The following is a 20,653-nucleotide window of genomic DNA, read 5'->3' as shown; positions in this document are numbered from 1 at the left end:
TCAAGAAACAAGAAAGTTCTAATGTTATTGAATCCGACAAAATTACAAAGTTTCTTAACTATGCAGTTTTGGCACAGAAAGGCACGTGAACAACCTAGTCCGCCCCTGGTAAACTAAAAGAGCTGATTTAAATTTAAGGGCAGTATTTTGAGAGGTCCTTGCTACTGTTTATCATATCAAATTTTCTTTAAATTATATTAAGTAGTTTGAATTTTATCCCACTAAAATGGATTTCCAGTGACGTCATTTAGGAGGACGTATCTGCGTAGGGAGGGCCGCTAGGAAAAAAAATGATAGGTACTTGTCATCTTATTTTTTATGTTTTATTTGAATCCGAGAGATTTTCCACATTTTCCCGGACATCCTGCATATTATATGAATTTAGTGGATTGATGAAATAATATCTTTTTGATGCAGTGTTATGTGGTCTTCTAAGAAAATAAATGAATGACGATATCTTGAAAGCTTTCCACGCTAAGTTATTCTCAATTTTTTCTATGGAGCAGATAAATGCAAAAATATTGAAAAAGAGAAAGAGACATCAGCAAACCACTCCGATCATTACTGATATAGCATAGCACTTACCTCTTATATAAGTGATCGAAGTAAAGCAACCATTTTTACTATTTTTTTATTGATATACTGTGAACCCTCAAATACTGTAAAATTTATTCAAATGTATGTGTTGATTATGAAAATATCAAGAAATTGTCAATGAAACTTTCACAACCTGTAAGATCTATGGGGAAAAATTTTTTCAGCCATGGTTTAAATGAACTAAAATTGAAAGTATTTTTGCTTCAATGTATAGCAAAATGATTGAATCGTTTCTTTCAACTCTCGCAAACTCTGAGCTTCAGATAGTTTGCTGTAGACCGAAATTAGGTTTATATCAGAGGCTAGCTGAAAATTGCAGAATTACGTGGATATATTGTGCTAATAAGATTCCCGTTTGATCTATCTCTAATAGTCTAATGTAAAGTGTGTTGCAAAATAAGATCAAATATATATATAATAATAATATACATGAATATACAGAATGAGATTTCAGATTGAGGGTGCGAATCCCCAGGTGATTTTGAGAAGAAAGGTTTTTATAAACCTATGTTCTAAGCCCCTCAACTTTTTATATACAGGGATTAAAAGATTGAAGAAAAAATCATTTCAAATAATCTCACACAACTTCATAGATATTTTTATGAGAGTTGACATTCGCCTTAAAGTCATTATCTTAATGTGAAAGTTTTTTTAATTTTTCATCTTGTGAAATTCGTACAAATGTAGAGTAAATATTTTCCAAAAAGAATGCAAATTTTAGATCTTGTATTTCCTGATAAATAATAAAAAGCACTATATCTATAAGTATCTTGTTCTTTGCCTGTGAAAATTCCTTTAAAAAGCGGAAAGGCCATAAAATAGGTCTCAAAAATAAACAAGTAGTTTTGACATATTCAATAACACAATATGAAAATATCGTTAGGTGGTTGAAGTTACGTGAAAGAAACTTGTTCTTCTTGCAGTCTTCTGTATAATATGAGATCTTTTTGTTAATTTCTTACTGCATTTGCTAGGGGGTAAGCAGGCCGCCAAAATTCAGGGGCGGCATTTCAAGCTTGATCAACAAAAATGTCATGTCTTGAAGTTCGAAGTACCCAATGAGAATGTATTTCAGTCAGAAACAACAGGAAGTTGTTTAACAAAAACCATCAAAGGTGCTGCATTGTACATTTTACTCATTAATATCTCAGATGACGCGTAAGCCCCTTCACAGTACTTTTTTCGAGTTATTAACGCTAAAACTTTGCCGACTTTTATTTCGTTTTTGGGGCAGCTCCTTTATGTTTAGGAATAATTTTCATTACTGATTAATTAATCAATTTTAATTATGCAAAGTGAATATTGTCATATTCTTACTTCGTCAATTAGGGAAAAGTTAATAAAATTCGAATAGTTAAATTTGTACAAAGATAACCTCCGAATGGAGATATAATCATAGGAAAACAAAGAAATTTTTTACTTTTCCGGAATATATCCGAAATCCAGCTGTGAGTTTATTTATGGTCTCATGTTACAACTATTATCAGCATAATCGAATGAATTTCAGACAAAGGTGATCCTAATAAACCGGAATTATTACTGAATGGAAAAAATAGCATGATGAACTTTAAAATGACTTGGGCGTTGCCTGAAATGTAAATTCACAAATTGATTGTTGAAGCGGGAAACTGAATTCTGTATATAAGTCAGGGAATCTCTGTTCAGAAGCATCATTTGATACAAAGAGATCAAATACAATCCACAAGCAAAATGTTCGCTAAAGTGAGTACAATTTCTGATTTTTATAACTTATTTTTTTATTCATTAATTGGTGAGTTCTCGACACACTTTGTCGGAAATTTTAGCGGTTTCGTGAACACTCTTGCTTCCTATAACATAAAAAATAAATTTGTTATCAAGAATAATGAATAGTCAGCTTCTGAGGTATTTTTTTCGATTCAATGAATTCTTTGAGTATAATAATTACCCAAATCTATCCACATGAAAAAAATCGTGTTCAAAGTTTCATAAATTATACAGCTTTGGTTTTTTCGAATAATTCAATTGAATTCGTCGAAAACATCGAGGTATTATTACACTCATTTATATTTTCTTTGAGAAAAACGTGAAAGAATTCAAAATGATAATATTTTCATTAAATTTTTTTCAGATCATCCTCCTTGCCTTCGCTCTCTTCGCAGTAGCATTCGCTGCCCCAGAACCAAGGCCCCAATTTATTGTTCCAGCCGCCACCGGTTACAGCGCATACTCAGCACCATTGGCCTACTCTCCTTATTCTGCTTTGCCTTACTCAGCTTACTCTGGTGTCTACCCAAGCGTTTATGGAGCTGTTCAACCTGGTGCTGTGATTGTTTGAATGTCTAATTGAATTGTTACGGATAAGACTTGAGTTTCAAAAAATTATGTTTCCTTCTATGTAAATTTCCTTTTTGCGGAATAAATTCATAAACAAATATTTTTTTTTTATATATAGGATATCCCACCCTCTTTCGGTTGAAGAAACAATTCGATAATATCGAAGAAACAAATGTTTACTTCAACACTGAATGATGAAGTTTGGAAATTTCAGCATTTCAAAATATAATTTCTTTTTATTTCAAAGTATTTTAACTTGAAATTTTGAACTTTTTTAATAATTCATGTTATCAAACTGCAATAATCTACTTAAATTTTCTATTGTTCTCACATCGCAATCAACACAAATTCAGAACGAATGTTGAAATTGTTATTTTATATCTTCTTTCAAAATCACAACTGAGTCAGTTTGTTATCATTGAAAAATTGAGTCTTTTCATGATATTCGGCTTGAATTACTTCTGGATCATAATGCGACTAGAGCTTGAAATTGTTGTTTGCATTAATTTCATCTTAATTGATTCCCTAGCTTCGAAATCATTTAGCAATCAACTAGCCGCGCCATTGAAGACCCAAATCTGCGCTGAATCTTTCTCGTTTTCAAGTTCTACTGTTCGGCAGTTATTGTGTTTATCATTGTTCGGTACTGTGTGATTGGCAACATCGCATCGAATATATCGCTGAAGTACCACTTGAGAAGGTTCGACCCCAAGCAACAAACACCCCATGCGAGAGACAGTTTCTACCGTAATCTCGAGTCATCCACCCACAGTCTAACGAAACAAACCCAATTAATACTCTCTACTCAATTCTATCCATATATAGAAGCGTCAGGCTGGTGCAACTTGTATGTGATCTGTGCATCAATAAACACCTATTCATAAAATTAGAATTTGTGTTTCAAAATAACCACACCCCAATTCAATGATTACCGGTCAAACATTGAATTGAATATGATCAGAGATTTGTTATAGGTGATTCCGGCTGAAAATTCAAAAATACATACTTCATGCCGAAATGATAGAGCCTTGTGCTTGGCAAACAAGCGCTTAAAAATGGAGGGAAGAATCTTACCGTTTGAGACCCTTTCCGACTGAAATTTCAAAAATTACAATCATCATGACGAAATAGAGAATAGAGCGTTGTGCTCGGTAATTAAAAATGAGAAGAGTATTGACGTGGAGAGTTGCATTGATCTTGTACCTTCTGAAATTTTGGCATTTCTTCAACACATATCATAAACAATCGAAACAAGTCAATACGTTTTCCGAAAGTGATATTCAATTCAGAGGGATATCAGATTAGAAAAATTATATTAAAATATTAATATCTTTATAATAACTTAATTAACTTAACTTAATTAACGGAAATTAATAACTTAATTAACGGAAAATAACAGGAGGAAGCTCGAAGCGACTGAGATGGATGTTTTTAGACGATCTGTAAGAGTATCCCGAAGAGATAGGGTCAGAAACGAAGACATCAGGCGGCGTATGGGAGTGGATGGATCATTAGCAACAGATATTGAAAGAAAACAGCTAGTGTGGTATGGACATGTACAGAGGATGAATGTGGACAGACTGCCAAGGATGACCATGCACTGGATACCACCAAACCGCAGGAAGCGAGGAAGACCCAAGAAATCATGGAAGGAAGGAATAACCAAGGCTATGAGTGATAGGAATCTAAGAGAGGACCAATGGAACGATAGGAACGAGTGGAAGTTAGGCATCGGACAACGTCGCCGGACGTTTTAAAACCGATTATATATATATATAATAACTTAATGGATAAGGGTGAATAGGTAGATTGTGAGATTATAGTGATTTTACAAAAATAAAGAAAAAAATAAATGAATTTCGTAATTTTAGCGATTGCCATCAAAATTCTCATGAATATTCCTTCAACATTTTGCAACAAATGGGAATGATCGGAAGGGTATTTTTAAAATATTGAGACAAAAATCTCCAATGGTTGTTAGACCTTCACCCTAAAACCTCAATTTCGTTAGATGGCATTACCCGAAAATTTTGAAGAAATTATACCTCGCACACACATTCTATAATTGTATAATGAATAATATTCAGGGTGAGTCTTTGACTTCTTCATACAGGGTGTCCCGTAAAGACCATGTCAAACCAAGGGAGAATGTAGATCAAAGGATAACCCACCTGCTATGACAAAATTCCCATTACCGTTTTCGAGATATTTTTTTTTTTTGAGAATAATGAATTTCTGCCCCTTTCAATAGTTTTGCCCTTACGGTTGGTACAATTTTACATCTGTCTGGTTAATTTTTTCAGTAAAATATTGCTGAAGAATGATTTTAACAAATACATTAAAAACATCCTCCGAAAATTTTAAAGGGGGGCTATGAGAAATATTTTTATTGGAAATTTTGGTAGTGGATTATTTTGTTTATGAAGTTTAACCCATCGTAGTGGAAAAAATGTACCGAGCTACTGCTGCACATTACACCAATAAATTGTATATTTCATAGTGATTTAAAATTTTCGGAGGATGTTTTTGATGTAAACGTTAAAATCATTCTTCAGCAATATTTTACTGAAAAAATTAACCAGAAAGATGTCAAATTGTACCAACCGTAAGGGCAAAACTATTGAAAGCGGCAAAAATTCATTATTTTCAAAAAAAAAAATATCTCGAAAACGGTAAGACTTTTATAATGGGAATTTTGTCATAGCAAGTGGGATATCCTCTGATCTACATTCTCCCTCGGTTTGACGTGGTCTTTACGGGACACCCTGTATATTTCAACTGAAAAAGGAAAAAGTGTTTCCTATGGCCTCGGGAATTTTCGGTTGGAATATGTATATGTAGGTACAAGTCAAAGACTCACTCTGTATCTGAACATCACCATTTATTGTCAAATGAGGCTTTTAGTGTCCCTAGGTTGTCCATAAGGGTGGCGTCACCCTTCTATTCACCGTGTATGAGGTGACCGAAATTTTTGAGAGAAATATTTTTTTTATTGATCCCGATGTTTGTGAAATATGTCAATGTTTAATTTGTCATTTACACTTGTATTTATTTGGTATCAGCATTGATGTTTCGTGTATGTTTATATGATGAATAAATGAATATTATTATTATTACCAACGCCTCTTACTAATTTGCGCAAACATTATTATCAGTATTATCAGTGTATGTTACTGTATGTGTAAAAGTGCTGATGGACTGGGTGTGGATATGTTTGGTTAGGTTTTGGAAGTATACTTTTCTTCAGTTATTTGTGGAATTGTCAACATGTATGTGGCCGAATTACTGTTTCGTTTATTTCGCTCAATGATTGTTTCACGTATGATGACAATATGTAGGTAAATATTTTCTGGAACTTGGTACCCTGTAATTGAGATATTCCTGTTGGATACAATAAGGGATAATTATTATTATTATTGGTACTGTAAGGAACCGCCTCTTTGGTATTTACGACGGGTAAGAAAAGTTGTGCTCAAGATATAGGATATAGTGAATTCCCTGTTTCTGAAAAAAATAAATATGTGCTAAGAGGTTCGCTTTCAAGAACTGAATTATATAGAATGAACAATTTTTTTTTGAATTTTTAACTCACAGATGATTACTTTGATCTCAAATTCAATTCTGTCCATCCCACCGTCAGAATACAAAATTTGAATTTTCAGAGTGGGTTCAGATCCGAACTTTGTGGTGTTCGTTATTGCATGTTTAGACGTAAAATGAAAATTTCAAGCTTCGTGTATAGCTCTACAAAAACTGAGCATTCTTGTTGAATCCAAAAACAAAAATTATTTTAATCGAGATTGTAGGGAACTTATCTGTTCCAATCATTCACATGAAGTTCTGACGTTTTTGTTTTCTGTACCTATATGAACTGTCATTAGTCATTTGGCAAAATGTTTTCTTCTTCTTGTTTCTGGTTAATTAATTTAAAAATCTAATTCAATGAAAAGTATTCACAACAGCCAGAACAAATATCGATATTCAAAATACCCAATAACAGTACATCATCGAAACGTCAGAATTTTATGTGAATGTGGAACGAATGAATCATGGTCGTTTTAACCGAAAATTCGAATTTGATTTCAGAGCTATCTTGTGAAGTTTCGGGAAAAATTGTTAATATAATAGTTTATATAATATTTATTGTATAAGTGTTTTAGATACCTTTTTATTTGCGCAAGAATGTTTAAACGCGAGAGCGAAGCTCGAGCGTTTAAATTTCTTAAGCAAATAAAATGTATCTAAAACACGCATGCAATACAAGGTTTTATTCACAATCACATCACTTAGAATCAGAATCGCGGAAATTTTTCATCACAAAATGATTTGACGTTTTGCTCTAACAGCGGCTGTCACCTCAAAAATCATTGAAATAACATACAAAAATATCGGGAGGTGTTGAATGGTTGCTATGTATTTTCGATTGTTTATCGACTCCATTTCTAAAAATTTGCGAAGTTGGTGAAAAATGCAAGAAAATAATTCTGTTCCTGATATATTCCTTGAGGAAGCTGAAGAAGCAACACGCCAATTATTGCCTGCCAAGTCCAGGGAATATTATGAAAAATTATTTTCCGAATTGAATGAATGGAAAGAAAAACGGAGGGTAATAGCGATAATTTAAGAAGTCATGCTATCGTATTTTTTAAATTTGAAGAAGTATGCAATTTCATTCATGTGGTCGAAGTACTCGATGACAACTACAAGCTTGTTATTAATGGAAACGAAGTGAATTATGATAAAATGAAGAACGAAATGTCTATTAATATAAATGTTAATGTCAATATTAATAATAAATAAGTAAAATGTGATTATTCAAGATTGTATTTTTCATTATTCCACTAGTGGAATAAAGTAATTTCATTATTCCACTAGTGGATAAAATGGTACTTTATACGGTTCATAAGTGTGGATAAAACTTCAATTATAAGGTGATTGTGGATAAAATATTTATATTTTTTGCCGTAGTATACCAATCTGCGATGAAAAACAGGATTATATACCTATTGCAAATTCCAAAGTTCTCCCACGAATTTGAAGGAAATGGAAGAGGTTGTAACATTAATGAATTTCCCCTTCAAAACCATCCACTTTCGATTCAACTTCAGCTGGTATAACAACCTTAAAACAATTGTTGTCATAATATTATTCATATGATATAATCAGAATCTGATCTACATAAAATAAACAGTCCAAGAATAGTTATGACCTTGGCCTTTATAAGTTGAGATTTGAGAATGGGAGTTTTTTATTCAGATCCATTTCACGTTAATTCAATTTGTCAATTTGTTTACGAACACGTCATTAATTTATCAGTGGGTTTTTTGAATAACCTGTAATTAGGGGTACTCCACTGACTATGTCAAATCAAATTGAATCATGATAATTATCATAAACAATATCAGAGATTGAAATTTCTGAGAAAATATTTTTCCATAATTTTTAGGTTTTGAATTCATGAATCGTCTTTTTGAGCTGAAAGGATGGACTGAAAAAATGAAGGTTATGAGTTGTAATCTGAAAATCTTGAGTTTTGATGAAAAAGAGATGTCCCAGTTCATGATCTCCTCATGAACTGTACATTTTTGTTCCAAACCGCAAACAGTTTACAAGACTGGTTTCACGAAAAGAACTTTTTCTGCAGAAATATAAGAAAAAAAGGTAGTCCTCGTTGTCATCAATTCTATTTACTAATTTTTACCCAAGTTATGGCATATTACTGAAATGGTCATAAAATCTAATGATTCAATAGTATACTAGGTGTGCCATTTGAAGAAAGAAAGTAGTAGTCTTTTTCCGGTATAACTGGAATTTGAAGAACTTTGAAAATATTTTAGGGAGAAAGATTATTGATCAACGTCCAAATATTCATATAAAATTAGGAATAGTTTTCCATAAACGTCTAATAGTCCATCGCGGTGGATCACCCTGTATTTCTTAGAATAGAACCCAAATATTCTGGCAGGAATAATACTTGGTTCGAAAGTTATTGCAACTTTCAACAACTTTTGATTTCTTATTTTCATGACTGTGAACTTATCACGCCAAATTGATTATTTACCAGTACACTATGAAAATTCCATATGAACTTTCAATTGATGACTTATTATGCAAAATGATACTAACTATAAAAACAGTTTGAATTTGAATAGAATATGTACTGTTCATTTTATAACGTTCATTCGTTGAAAATAAACATAATTTTTAAAAATGTACTACATCAATACTGCAGTAGTTTGGAATAATATTGTCATTGTACAAAAATCAAGACAAAAAGTGTATTGTTGAATAACGTAGAAATAGATACAAACGTATAAATTTTTTTTCCGTGAAGTTTGTGTAGGTACCTGCTACTTGAAAAAGTACAAATTATTGACAAAATTCACCCTACTGAGCCAGTTATATCACGTTTTGTGATTATCGACCTTACTGGATAATTTGGTATTAAAATCATTTTTGCAAACTGCCTTTGTACAATAGTTCATTCATTTTGATGATTGTCTAATTCAAATTTTCGAGCTTTTATTCAATTATTAGGATTTAGATGAAATAATTCCTATATTTGTGTACTCCAAACTCTTCTGCAAAGATTCTGTTTTAAAAAGGACAATATATTTAAATTCACTTTTCCAACTAGACAATGGCAAAGAAACTTCTTCAGCTTTGAGATTACCTTGAACTTCTGGAATCATTGATCTCATAGATCGACAAGTAATTGAAATTTTCAAATGAAGCAACAGGATCTTATAAACTGGACCGCCCATACTAGTCAAGATGCGAGTCCTCCAGTTGGCCTTGTTGTCCTGAAACTGGCTCAAACAACCTTACACCTCGCAATATTTAAAAAATTGATTCTGGTTATTTAAGTCCGATTCTATTGTTATTAAAAGGAGCCTGATGAAGACAACAAAAACTGAGAGGGAGACTTGACGATATTTGAGCTACATCGTTCGGAAGTTGAAGTGAAGGTCGCCATTAGATATTATGATATTGACAGCTACACCGGGTGAATTTTTTAAATTGAATTAAATTTAGTTGAAAATCTCGACAAAGGGGCAACTTATAAAATAATATGTAGAATAAAAGTTAATGGTTTTCAGTGGAAATTTCACTTATGCTACAAACTCTTCCATTACCTTCTACCTTGTGGGGAAAGGGGGGTCAACTTTAGAATACGATAGATATTCAAAGTAAAAAGTTATAAACCAAAAACTACATAAACAAATAATGTCGCTATTTCCAAATAATCAATGACAGTGCATGTACTGAAAATAATCAATTCAGCAGGAATTGTTGAGCCATCTGTGATCAATTTTTGACAAATTCCCCCGGTATATAACAATTTTATGGAATATATAGAATATTGAATGGGATAGAAAAAAATATAATGAGTTCATCAGAGTTTTCTTATAAAAATTTATAATGTGTAAGATGCATCACCTGCAGGTTTAAGTCATTCAAAATGTAGCATATGGAGAAGCTATACAGTGTACCGAAACAATTGTTATTCACATGATAAAAATGGAAATAGAATAACTGTGATTTGATTAAATTTTGATCTTCAAATGTATCAAAATCATCAGAAGCGGAAAAATTTTCAATTTCAAGATTCAGATTAAGTTTTATTCGAAAAACGTTTCCCATTTTCTATTCTGCAAATAAGTAGTATTATAAACCTGTTCACGATTTGGACCAAAATTGTACAGGGTATTTATCAGATCATAAACTTGGACAACTCAAATATATCAAAACTCAAGATTTTCAAATTAGAACCTTAATTTTTCTTTATTTCAGTGGATTCTACGTATAAAAAGAGTGAGGGTTACTTAAGCAAACCCTATACCTAAAATGAATTCTTTAAGAGTTATCGAGGAAGAATTTCAAATGGGGGAAAATTTTCAACTGTATGTAGTCTGTGACTTCTGGAAAACACAGAAATAAACTAAAATTCGATGTTTGGATAACTAAATTTGACTACTAAATTTAACTGATAGCTCTGCTAATAGCACATCTAACTGAAAATCTCTCGTTCGATGCTAAAGCGTTTTAGCACTGCTGTGATTCGACAAAAATTCGAATTAATTCGCACTGGTGCGGTCAGTCGAATACGCTATCATTTTTCTTTGGCATTGTTTAGAACCCATAAGCCAATAAAATTTTCATTCACGAATAATTGATTACAATTCTTGAAATGTCAAATTTAGTTATCCGAATATCGAATTTTAGTTTCTTTCTGTGTTTTACGAAAAGCACAGACACACAATAACTCTTGAAGTATTCATTTTAGATATAAGGTTTGCTTGAGTAGGCTCCACTCTTTTCGTACGTAGAATCAACTGAAATAAAAAAAAATATAGGTTCTAATTTGAAAATCTTGAGTTTTGATGAATTTGAGTTGTCCAAATTCATGATCTTCTGATGTTTTTGATCCAAACTGCAAACAGTTTTATAAAACTACGTATTTTCAGAATCGAAAATAACAAAGTTTTGTCTGCAGAAATATCCAGAAAAATGTGAGTAGGTACCCGTCGCCACCATTTCCTTCATAAGAATCCCATTAACTCATGGACCGTTGAGATTTTACCCAAGGTATGGCATATTGCTGAAATTATCATCAAAAAAGCTACTTAATGATGAAATAATATTCTGGGTTTGTCATTAGAAATAAGGAAGTAGTAGTATGTTTCTCGTATAACCGGAAGTTGTAGAGATCAAAAAATATTTTAGGCAGGAAGATCATCTCAAACCCCAAAATTCAAATTTTTAGCAAAAAATTAGATATGATTAGTTTTCCATAAACTGTATTATAAGAATAAATTTCATGGATTGGGATTTCGAGCTGAAAGCCTCAATTTGATACGATACAGCATATTTCGTATAAAATTTAATGCATGCATAACTAATAAATTACTTGAATATTGTTTGAAGTCCATTTTACTGAACCCGATGTCTGAAAAAATCAGTTACAATATAACAAAACCCGTTATATTTCAAATCTTAATAAATTTAAATCAACATTTGGGTGTGTGCATTACTGCATTAATTAATCAATGGATTTATATCAAGTAGATAATGGTAAGATGCCTTGCCTAGACATCATCTTAGGTAAAGACCAACACAATTTGAAGTACAATATTATTTAGTATTGACGTCTTCAAAAGCTGGTAAATAAAAAATGTTTATGCAGAAATATAAGTATACGTTCGCTATTTCTTTTGAGTGTTCATTTGCGAACAGAAAAAAAATGTACACTCTCTGTGAAAGAATGGAACCTCCAACAAGAGGATTAATGTGAAAATTATATTATTTTTAGATTTGGAATCTCTCATTGTGTGTTCTGACACGTAATATAAAACTCTTCGTTTCAAGCGAGTAATATGATGAATGAATGATACTTCTATAAGGAAGAAATGTAATATCTAGATCTCAATGAAACTCATTTGAAACCCATCAGACAACCGACTTAGGTTCTCACTCTAACCAGAGAATATACCAAATGAAAGACGAATTTGGAAATATTCCAAGCGAAAAAGGAAAAGTGAGTTATTACATTTCAATCTTGGCTGGTGCCCCAAATCTCTTCCTTACGGGTGGAGTTCGTTGAACTTTAACTTTCGGCGCATTTTATTTATATTGGATTTTGTGAATCTCCAGAAGCCGTATGATCTACAATACGTTCGAAGGGGAAGTATTATCTGCAAAAGTTGATTGAACTGACAATAGTAACCGAATCGTGTTCTCTTGTAGATTAAAAAATTCAATGTGTTTGAGAGTATCGGTGAGATACCTATCAATAACCAGGAAGAGGAAACTGAAAGTTTTTATTCGAGTTCATGGACTTTTTTTGTATTTAACGATGAACATAGAGAAAATATTGCCAAAGAAATGTAGTAATGCCTATAAGCATCAAGAAGGTATGCATTCGTATGAAATTCATTTCCACGAAGAAAGTGCTATCACGATAGCACTATCGTGATAGTGACTATCGCAGGAACTAACATCTTATAAACTACTCGATACTATCGCACTATCACGTTGTGCTAGATGTAGATGTTTCATATTACTATCACAATAGTTCCGGGAAGCATTTTTCCGTTCCTATAGGACTAGCGCAATCAGTTTGCTCTAATCCATTAAGCTAGGTTGACATGGGTAGTGCATTGCGTTCAATGATTTTACGCTCAGCTAGAGTAATCAGAAAATTGAGACAAAATGGGGAGGTTTCATTAAAAAAAAATGACGGTGACGTCATTACTCGAAAGTCATTCACCCTGTATATTAGATTATTGTTTTAAAATACAGTAAAGTAAAATAAAAAATCGACGTGTTTCAGGATTATTTCTTAAAATGGTCTGTTTAGCTAAAAATGAATTTGTTCCATACTTTACGGACACAGTGTAGGTCTAATGCATTAGAGTACGGAGACGCGCGAGACAACTCTGTTCCCTATGTGGTTAGCGTAACTCTCGGCGAATGTTACACTACACCTTTTTCAATTGTAATTCAGAAAACGTAAAATATAATTCAGAAAAGTAAATTGAATTTCAGAATATGGAAATTGTAATTCAGAATAGTAAATTGAATTTCAGAAGATGGAAATTGTAATTCAGAATAAGAACTTTATATTCAGAAACGGTAATTTGAATTTCAGAATAGTGATATGTAATTCAGAAAGGGTAAATTTGATTTCAGAAAATATAAATTGGAATTCAGATTTGGTGATTTCAAATTCAGAAATAGGAAATTGTAATTCAGAAAAAGGGAATTGTAATTCAGAAATAAGAAATTGTAATTCAGAATTTCAAAGGAAACGAAGAGACTAACACACTTGTAGCCAGAAAAGGAGCTCAAACGCCACTTACTGTCCTAGAACCTTTCTGTGGTGTAGGCGAATGCACCTATAAGAAAGAGTTTCTGGAGAAGGAAGAAACTGAAAGAGAAGCACTCTGGAGGAATCTTCCGTGAATGATTCATTCCAAAAAGTTCCTTCGGAACTTTAAAACTGCAAGGTCCAAAAGGTAAATTGAATTGATAACTTCTGAAATACAATTTTTCTTTTCTGAAATACAATTTTCCTTTTCTGAATTTCAATTCACTATTCTGAATTTCAATTTCGTTTATCTGAAATTAAATTAACTATTCTGAAATTCAATTTCTCTTTTCTGAAATTCAATTTCTCTTTTCTGAATTACATATTCCTATTCTGAAATACATGTTCCCGTTTCTGAAATTGATTTTCTGAATTACAACTGAAAAAGGTGTAGTTGCCCGAGACGAGGCAGACGAAGTGTCTGATAAGACACCTCATATGAAAGCAAAAGCATCGGTTTTTCAAAAATATAACCCGTTTTAGAGATATTGAGTTTAATTAAATCAAGTGAAAAGCGATGCTTTTCAAAAAAATTGAGGTAAAAACTGCGTTAAAAAATATAGGTCACTCTCCCCTATACTATCTATAAAACGGTAATTGATTTCTATTATCTAGTATAAGTAGGTACCATATAAATTTATTTATTAGCATGTGAAAAAATAGGCCCTCTTATAGTTCTCGAAATGCTTTCAGTTAGAATCGAATTTGGGACATCCTGTACATTCGAAATAAACACACCGATAAAAGTCATGGCATTGTTACGGAAAAGACTACATATTTATCAAAAAAATTAAGTCAAAATGTGTTTGCAACTTTACTTCAGTCGAAAGGTATTGGGTTTTATAATTGCACAGTATAAGAAGATTTTTCTATTTGTAAAAAACATTCAATAATATTATTTCAACAATGCTAGGGATTCTTTATTTTGATATATTTTTTCGAATTAAACTTTTTGTATAGATGCGTGAATTATCTGATTTATACTTATTAGTAAATCAGTATTTTAAAGCCTCAAAGTTCAGAGGACTTAAATTTAATTTAGGGAAAATATATGTACCTTTATGATAATTTTTGTCAGAATCCAATAATTTTATGGTGAATAACGATAATTATCACAGTAATGATGCCCTTCGACAACACGGGTTGTTGATATTTGCTCTGTGTACGTTTTCAATGTTTAACTTTGCAAAAAATGGGGTAACGATTTGATATACTAAAATTTTAGAGGAATACTGAAGGTTCTTATGCTCATGGCAAAAAAAAAACGAATATAGAAACAGAGTAAAGAGGAACCGTGCTAAAGAGCGAAGAATTCGACAGACAATCAGAAGCATTTCTGGGAATTCAGTAAAAAATGAATCGTACAATTATCCTGAACAGTTTTCAAGATATAATCTTTAGTTAAAATCATTATGTTCATAAAAATTGTCCATAAAAGTTGCCTACGTCAAAAAGTAGGACTACAAAATAGAGGTTGACAAGGGGGGTATTTCGAACTCAGAATTTCATGGAGAGTATGAGTATAAGATATAAAAATTGGGCATTTTCATTTCTGTTGTCAGTGAATTACTTTAAGTTTTTTTTTTCAATATTGTTCAAGAATTTTCTATGGAAATTTCATATCAATACCTAAAGTCTCTTGTCGGTTCAGTTGTTCCGAAACTATAGGATACTCATGTTATGTAGGTACTAGAACAAGCACAATACATTTAAGTTTTCGTTTTTGTTATAAAAATTCTAGTAGAGTTGTTCCTATACGCCCTGTATTCATGGAATTATTTTCAGAATGAAAAATTCTTCATTTTTCTGTATAAATATTATTATAAAATGAAGTTCTACATATCACTAAATCCGATTAAAAACTGAAACTGTTGTATAAGATAAAAAACCTTCAAATCTTCAAATGAAGGACTCAGGAGTTCCTCTGATGAAAAAATCTTTCCTCTGTTGTTCTTTTAGAAGACATCTTCTCTTTCTTTCCCTTTCTCTCCTTATTTTCTCTTTCAATTCGAAAGCTTTCTGCTTCGCACCTCCATAAAAGATACCAGCTACGAGTAGAGCGTATCGGGCAAATTTGATAAGAGGATGAACCTTAACTGGATTTGGTAACTTGGAAATGTCCATGTATAGCAATTCAAAATATAATTATAAAATTAATACCATTTCAATAAAATGACTTCTGAAATCAAAACTTGTCACAGGCTATGTTTCTATGTCCTATCACCGAGTACTATACTGATTAATGAATAAGGGGTATATGCTTTCATTAAAGTATTTCAATGTCTAAACAATTGAATTTTCAATATCATTTTACGACAAACGAATAAGCGAAAGAAACTGAATGTTGGAAATTCTTTTCACTTTGGAAATATGAACGAAAATTGTAATTTTTCGTTTTCATCCGACTCCTAACATTCTTGATGCTAGCGCTATGAAGCAAACCATTATTTGGGTAGATTTTCCATAAAACCTGACAGTTTTTGATTTATAATATAAACTTATGTTTGTGTGGAAACATGTGGGAAACTTGCAGTATAACAACCAGATTATATTCAAAATATCTCTTCATAGCTGTAGTTCTTGAGATTGATTCCACATCGTTTTCAAACCACTCTGTAATCATGTAGAGGGTAAATTTTTGCAGATCGATAAAAAAAGTCAGTTTTAACAATCAATTATTTTTTATTAAGTTAATTCAAACTACAACAGTTGGAGTGTAAGCAGCATATGGTGAAGCAACATATTGTGAATAAGCATATGCTGCAGCGTAGGGAGATACAACAGGGGCACTGTAAGCCAATGGAGCACTGTATGCACTATAAGCCAATGGAGCACTGTATGCACTATAAGCCAATGGAGCAGTATACGCAGCACTGTAAGCTAGAGCTGGAGCAGAAATAGGAGCAATAATGCTTGGTTTGGGTTCTGCTTTAGCTTCAGGAGTAGCCTTGGCTTCTGGCTCAGGATTGGCCAAAGCACACCCAACGATAATGAAGAGAGCGAACTGAAAATGAAAATTCGAAAAATAAGCATGATATGATAAAATACAATGAAAATCATCAAAAATAAAAGTCAACTGTTATCGATTGAAAATTTAATTCATGAAGTGATATAAATAAATAGGTAGTACTTACATATTTGAACATGATTGTAGTTTTTCTGAAGATAGAAATGAATTGATACCTTCGAAATGAAAAATTTCGTTTTTATAGGTACTCCGTCAAAGAAGAAGTAGAAATACGAATGGGAACGATGTTAAGCATTAGTATTCAAGAGGGTTCTTTCACATTGCATCGATCTGAATAGGAAAACGTGGTATTGACAAAGCTCGAAGATGGTTTTGATTGATTTTCTGTACTTGATATCATAGTTATGTAAGTAATTGGAATTACCGCAAATAAACCTGAAAATGTTATTTCAGTGCATTTCGTTCGTTCTAAATTTAGATAACTAATTGCTGAAAATACGTAGGAGTGATCTGAAAACAGTTATTATGAGATTATCGCTTCATTATTATGTCTCAAAATAAATATCTAAAATGTGAAATTCTAACGGTTGGTTCGAAATGTATTTTTATTTCTTTGGAAATCTGAATATCTATTTTAGGTATTACTTGAATCATAATTTTTGACTTTCGGTTCTGCTAACCCATCATGTTGTCACAATGTCTGTATTTTTCTAATTTTCAGCCGGAAATGATCTCAACTGATGACGAATCTTTCCTCAAATTCGATTCTGTCAGTCCGTCCGTAATTGGATTTTCCGAACCTAGAAACTCGAAAAATTCATGGTAGGTTCGTATCTCGTAATTCGCGGTTGAGTTGATAGCAAAAATCCGACTAAAAATTGAGTAAATATGGCCGTTCGAAATGTTGTATTCTTATTAGTTTCGAAACTGTAGGTCAAATCAGGATAAAAATTTGCATTTGAATGTAGAATGACAATTTGAAGCTTTATGTCAAATTTCAAGTTGATCACCTGATCAGAACTAAGAAAATTCAAGAAGAATAAAAAATTTAGGCAAAATTTTTCGTGACTCAAAAACCGACAAGTTTGAATATGAGGAATAGGTGTTCATATTGTCAAATAAATAATAAATACTTACCCAATAATTATGTGATCGCAGATCCAATCGAGTTGAGATTTTCTCTTTACCTAAATGAAGAATAACTATTTGAAGCTTCCTGCTTAATTGTACTGATAGCGTAACCAGAAATATAGAAAATTCAAGATGGATATCGAAAAGAAATTTCTTAATATAGCCGTGAACACAAAACCGATGAAGTTGAGGTTTTGGATGTAGATAAATATGAAATACCTATCAATTCCAAGATCGCGAGATGCTTCAAGTGAGCACCAAATTTGGAACAACCTGTACAACATAAACTTTTGCATGGAACTTGAAATTTTTTATGTATCAATTCAGTAATTTCAAAATTAACAGGATGAATTCATCATCAGTGAATCGAACCTTATCGTTTTAGACCATTTTTGAGTCAAAATTCGAAAATTACAGACATTGTGACGAAACTATAAAACGATATTCGGAGAAGAACAGAAAAAATCAATTAATATGTAATAGAATAATTGAAATATATTGATGTTACCCCACATTCAAGTCCACAGAATCCTCTGATAATGACCTCTGAAAAAATAAACGAAAAAAATCTACATTTTTGTGAGGATATGGAAATGTTCTTCAAAGAATTTTCAAATCGATGAAATTTACATATTACCTATATTCAATGCAATCGAAGGAATAAATCTATATGATATACCTCTGACCAATGGATTTTTTTTTTCAAAAATCAAATTACATCTTCGGGACACCCGTTTTCAGTTGATCAAGAACATAAGACAATTCAAGATAATTGGTTATACGCATTCTATTTTGAATGCGTTTAGAAACATTTCAATTCTTCTGATGATTTTACTTTGAAGAGTGCTCATTTGCTTTATATTATGTAACTAACAAGATACGCCATATCTGATGGAGAACCTAAAAATCTTCTTTAAATTTTTTCATTCCTATAAATTCATATTTCAGGATTCTGATATCGATCTAAATCACCTCGCTATCCATTCACAATCACTCTCTGAAAATCAAGGAATTCGATGAAAAGATTTTCACAAAAATTATTTCAATTTATTTATACATTCTGTAAAAGAGGTCGTTAATAAATAAATAATTCAAATTACTTTATCTTTTTTTTACATCCAAATTTCACAATGACATACTGGTGTTTATTTTTAATTCATGTACTGCATTTGACATTCTAGATGGAATCATCCATAGATGTGCAACTATACAATTAATGTCCACGATGTGAATATCAAAACGGTCTATTGACCTACGAATTAGAAGATATGGTTTGCCATTGAACATTGTGAAACTTTTCATTGAATCATTGAAGCATAGTCTATATGGTCATCATCATTTAAAAACTACATATGTACCGGGTTTTTCACTATAATTTGACCCCCCTTCAACTTTGTTTCTGAAAAGGGGTACAAAAAAATGTTTTCTACAAAAGTTTCACGAAATCGACTAGTGTTTTTCAAAATGATTTCACAAAATGAAATATATACAGAGTGTCCAACATATTGATTGCAACTTCATTTTTTCAAAAGGAACACCCTGTATATTATTCTATATTGGGCTAGCTCTTTTTCCCCTGATTATGAATATATAACAAATGTTTGGTCTATCTCTCTCATTCTGAGTATCACAGAGTTTCAAATTTAAAGAACCACCTGGCAAGCTAAGTAACCAGTTTTCAAGTGGTAGGCTGCGAAAACTCAAAATGACCTTTTTCGAATTATCTCGTTGGCAACGATATATGAAACTGTTCATCGAATATACACTACACAGAAGCAGAAAAATTCGAAATATTTTCACTTTTTGTGAAGAACAATAAAAATACGAACGTTACAAGGAGAGAATATATGGAGTTGCATCCTAATCATCGAATTGGTGAAAAACGAATGACATTCGTTTTTCACTATAAATTGTACTTCTTCTTCTTCTCCTCTCTCTTCCACCGCCATGCTGGTCTCCGACGTCGAAAACACCGTTCTTGAAGTGTTGAAACCACTCTCGACACGTTCTTTCACTGATAGCGGCATCACCATATGTATTCGAGAGCAGTCGATGAGCTTCAGTTGCAGATTTCTTCATATTAAAGAAGAAAATTGAAAACTCCCGCCAATGACGAGAATTTGGCTCGAAAGCTGACATTTTTAATCAATAATACCTTTATGATGCAGACACAAGTCGACTAATATTTCGATGGCGTTATGTTCACAAATATTGTATAACATCTACGATCTACGATCTATTTATTTCGACTACCATCTTACCGTTAGATTAGAGATTAGATTTAATTAAGGAGGTTACGTTTCACTGCGACCTGATGGTCTATTGTGCCGCCCATCAGAGCTATTCTCTCCATAACGTGATCTACAGCTCGCCTTCCAGTTCCAGAGTTCTGATGAACTCCAATATCTGGGATGGCTTCAAGGAGGCTAATTCCTCACTTCTATAAGTTTCGTGTTCAAGACAGGTTTTGCGTTGGCTAGCGATGGCGAGGCATTCCGTCACCAAGTGATCCGGAGTGTCTTCATCCTACCCACAGAATCTGCACTCGTCATTTTCTGTTAGACCCATTCTCATGAGGTTGTAGGGAATCTATCGATTCCTCCGAGAACTGAAGAATTCGGTATACAAACTTAGGATTATCAAAGCCACACCCCTAAGGGATCCGTAGAAAGGCTTTACTAACGGTCGAATGGAAAACAGCCTGAATGCCCATAAAACACGGCATTTCAGAGCAAATGATCGAATTGAGTTGAGACCAGTCTACAACTACA

At 32.4% G+C, this 20,653-nt stretch overlaps 1 protein-coding gene and 1 long non-coding RNA gene across 3 annotated transcripts; one reads left to right on the top strand and one right to left on the bottom strand.

Annotated features, from left to right (window-relative positions):
• The first annotated feature begins 1,697 nt into the window (after positions 1-1,697).
• LOC123674189 lies at positions 1,698-3,011 on the top strand. 2 transcript variants are annotated; one of them, XR_006746600.1, is made up of 3 exons: positions 1,698-1,712; positions 2,105-2,319; positions 2,708-3,011. It is a non-coding gene; the product is annotated as an uncharacterized LOC123674189 (long non-coding RNA). The 2 variants fall into 2 exon arrangements; XR_006746599.1 differs by lacking the exon at positions 1,698-1,712 and having other exon boundaries at positions 1,733-2,319.
• A 13,434-nt stretch (positions 3,012-16,445) lies between these two features.
• LOC123674188 (ice-structuring protein 4-like) lies at positions 16,446-17,254 on the bottom strand. Its single transcript, XM_045609107.1, has 2 exons — positions 16,918-17,254; positions 16,446-16,787 (listed from the first exon to the last, which is right to left on the bottom strand). The coding sequence occupies exons 1-2, from the start codon at positions 16,927-16,929 to the stop codon at positions 16,479-16,481; spliced, it is 321 nt and encodes a 106-aa protein (XP_045465063.1). The 5' UTR covers positions 16,930-17,254; the 3' UTR covers positions 16,446-16,478.
• Between the last annotated feature and the right edge of the window lie 3,399 nt (positions 17,255-20,653).

Source organism: Harmonia axyridis, chromosome 2, assembly GCF_914767665.1.
Source record: "Harmonia axyridis chromosome 2, icHarAxyr1.1, whole genome shotgun sequence".
NCBI classification, from domain to species: Eukaryota; Metazoa; Arthropoda; class Insecta; order Coleoptera; family Coccinellidae; genus Harmonia; species Harmonia axyridis.
Note: the sequence above shows the minus strand (reverse complement) of the source record. Positions and strands in the feature narration are given on the sequence as shown.